Raw genomic sequence first — 3783 nt, forward strand, 5'->3', positions numbered from 1 at the left:
GTTTCCCGAATGGCGTATGATTTAGGTTTGAAACCTCGATGGTGCAGGGATTGCTTTCCCATTCCCCTGACTGAGGAGGATATCAAGCGCGAAGGATGTCGTTCTGGGGATGTTTCCTTTTTGACCAAGTGAGCTGTCTTCTATGAAATATATAATCCTAGTCGTTTGTTGATTTGACTAAATGCCCGTATGAGCAGATGCTGGTCGAATTACCTAGGACGCCAAACCCCAACTATTGAGCTCCAGCATCTCCGTTCCCCAAGTTCGATGTCTTCCCCGATGAGGATGCTGAAATGTGGTCTCCGTACACGGATTCAGGTGTTACGCGTGAACATATACAGCCGTCTCGAACAAGGGCAGTCTCTCTTCAAATCTTACGTCTAAGTGAGATCAGTAGCGATTTACTGTCGTGTTTCTACCACCCAAAGCCTGTAGAAAGACATATTGGAAAGCAAGAGGAGCTAAAGCGGCTAAGTCAGCTTCATACAAGGCTTGAAGCGTGGCGTAAAGGGCTTCCTAAAGAAATGGAGCCCAAGGAAGGACAGCTACCCCAGGTTTTACTCATGCAGTAGGTCTTTCGAAACAACCCAAGCTCCAACCAAATTATACTTGCTCCCGACTGACAATACTCCCCAGCATGTTCTTCCAACTCCTCTTCATCCACCTATATCGTCCATTCCTCAAGTATACAAAATCTACTTCTCCTCTTCCACCCCATGTGTAACCTAGAAAACTGTGTACGCAGTCCGCATCTACGATATCCAAACTACTTCGACTTTACAAGCGCACCTATGGATTCCGCCAAATCTGTAACATTTCTGTGTACATTGCTCATTCTGCTTGCACAATTCATCTACTTAATCTTCCGGACAAAACCGCGAAACGAGACCTCATCCATGGTCTTAAGAATCTGGAGGAAATTGCTGAAAGCTGGCTTTGTGCCCGTCGGACTTTACGGATCCTCGACATGTCCGCCCAAAAGTGGAATGTCGATTTGCCAAGTGAGGCTGTGGCAATTCTGGAACGTTCACACGCCAAATTTGGACCATGGGGGTCGTGGGACCAGGTTCATTCTCCGTCGAACTCAGAAGCTTCCGACAGGGAGAGAGGCAAGAGACAGCGGTCAGAAAACTCTCAAAGCTGTACGACTCCTGAACCCGTTCCATTGTCTTCCAAATCCACTATACCTGCACCTGTGAAACAGGCTTCAACCCCCCTACCAAATCCGTCGTTCTCTCAATATCATTCATTCTCCCCCGCAACCACTCAGCCCTCACCACAACAGCCCACTCATCCGGCAAATTTACCATCTTCTCTGCTACCTCACCATACGTTCTCCGTACCAGCTCCCAAACGCTCTTACAGTTCCAATCTCGATACGGTGCTAAAACATGAGCCATGGACAAATACCCCGCAGTCCCCAGTGGACATGTCCACTAAGAACAACAGCTTGTCTAATCTGAGTATACCGCAGCTTTCTGCATTAGGTGGTATGGAGAGTTTAGTTGAGGCAAGTCAAGATTGGTGGCTGAAGGACCAAAATGCTTTGGCATTGGGATTAGACAACTGGGACGAAAGTTGGGATAATGCTCCTGGACCAGTTTGTACTAGCATGGGCTTTGAAGCCAGTGTACCAGCAGTTGCTCTCGGAAGCAGTAACGGACAAATCATTGGGAGTAATAGCCACAACCTGGGAGCCGACCAGCTGTCAAATGCGAACGACGGCATGGGAATCAATATGCCGTTAACGTTACCAGGCTTCGACGCTGAATATACCGATGAAAGCGGGCTGTCGCAGACGAGAACCAGTCTGGATCAAGATAACCCACAGCCGGAGCAAACATCGACGACGAATGCCGGATCTGGAACTCTTGGTCAAATATATTACTAGTCCTCATCGATCAATCATGCGATTTTATTACCCAAGGAAATGGGACCAGCTTCCCAAAACGACTCGATGGTTCCTGAAATCCTTCATCGTTGCCGGTCTTGATCCGACACTGCATATGTTTACTTTCTCCGAATACGTTGCCACATTTATTCCATCGCTCTTTTCCTTGAACGTGGAGACTCTGCCCATCTGAACACCATCTATCTTCCTATCGACTGAATCTGCATTATGTAAATATACACCAATTTGCCAACTCTTCACACACCCCACAGGACTCAGCGAAAATATTTACGAAAGCCCCTCATCTATCTAGCAAGACAAATTGACTTTCAGTGGCACGGTCATTTTCAGTCCTGAGGCTGACCACTCGAAATCAGGGGGAGTATGATCATATCCCCCCCCTTTTTTTTTATCTTGGACGTACTATTACCCGCTCTGAAAAGGGCTTTTTTATGTCTTCTTTCCTTTCTTGCCCTGCTGCTGGATGCTTGAGCGCCGGAGAGGACGTCAAAGAAACGTCTTAACCCTCCTATTGCGCTCTACTTATGTTGTCATACATATCTCTACATGCCTGTTTATTATTCCTTTGCTAGGTTTGGGGACATCGGCAAAACTGTCATGGGTCACGTCAAAATCGGTATTTGAATTTTTCTGTATACCGGTTTTTATTGTTATTACTATTATTATCTTGGCTTTGATTATTGTTGTTTTCGCATTTCAATCAAATGTTTAAATGTTGTAGTGATCTTCTTTCTTGATTTTGTCAGCATCGAAGCCGGGTGTGAGGACAAGGGGGGTTTTTTGTTTTTTGCGTTTTATTTCATTTTCATCTGTGATCTCTTTCCGTATTTTCTTTTCTTTCCTCTTCCTTCTTTTTCTTCCCCCCTTTTCCCATTTTCCATCCCTTCCCCCCAATTCAATGGCTGACGAAATGTATATAGATGTCATTGTATATACAAAGAGATAAATAGACGAGGCTTTTCTTTTGTTTACTTTTCCCTTTGGTCTGTTTTTGCTTCCTTTCTGGAGGGGTGGATCGCGATGAAGGGGCGGATATCGCACAAGCCGCAAAAATTAGTGGATAGATTGCCGTGATGAGTTGTCGCCCAATTCCACAAGCTTCTGCCCAGACCGATCACTGGGCTTCAGAGTACGAATATGGGGATGACAAAATGCTGATAGACATAGAAGATGGCTACTCAGACCGATCACTGAGAGAGCCATATCTCCTATGCTTTTAAAATGGGGACTAAGCAGCAGATTGCCAGCGAACGAAAGTGAGGCTCCCCCGCTGGTAACGAGTCAACACAAGCACCATGGCGCTGTCAATTCTGGTTGGCCTCTAACCGAGCGACAACAAACTCTGCAAATGGCCTCTCCTCTTGCCTGGCAGTCTGCGCACTCATCCTGCTGTTGGTTGATTGACACCCTCGTCTACGCGACGACTAAGGTCCAGTTCTGGAGCCTTCCGGGCTGATCAGTTGAGCGGTGATTTCTCTGTCATCGTTCATACGCCAACGTAATGGGTGCCGCTATAGCAACCTCCCTGTCAGAGGGCCTTGGATCTGATCGCGGGCGTGTTATGTATCAAGACACAGGATGATGCATCATCGACTGGAGATGGTTGGCTCGCGATGATGATGGTCCGGCAGTCATGAACATAAATCTTAAAAGCTACCAGATACAGATACAGCCACATTTCATCTTACATGGAGGCAACAAGATACCACGACGTGATGTAATGGGGTAATACACAACGCATACCGGCGCCCGTGAACTCAGTTGCTATATTTATATAGTTTGTCTCCGAATAGGATTGACAGATAAACGGAGAGGGGAAAAAAATGGAGGGTAGATAGATAAATGAACGGGAAAAAAGGAGTCTGATCCTG

General features: G+C 46.4%; 1 protein-coding gene across 1 annotated transcript; it reads left to right on the top strand.

Moving 5' to 3' along the window:
* Window positions 1-967: 967 nt before the first annotated feature.
* Window positions 968-1891, top strand: HCAG_02630 (nitrogen assimilation transcription factor nirA; the record flags this gene model as incomplete). Its single annotated transcript, XM_001542409.1, has 2 exons — window positions 968-1142; window positions 1425-1891. The coding sequence occupies 2 exons, from the start codon at window positions 968-970 to the stop codon at window positions 1889-1891; spliced, it is 642 nt and encodes a 213-aa protein (XP_001542459.1).
* Between the last annotated feature and the right edge of the window lie 1892 nt (window positions 1892-3783).

The sequence above is a fragment of the Histoplasma capsulatum genome, genomic scaffold (assembly GCF_000149585.1).
Source record: "Histoplasma capsulatum NAm1 scaffold_2 genomic scaffold, whole genome shotgun sequence".
NCBI lineage: Eukaryota > Fungi > Ascomycota > Eurotiomycetes > Onygenales > Ajellomycetaceae > Histoplasma > Histoplasma mississippiense.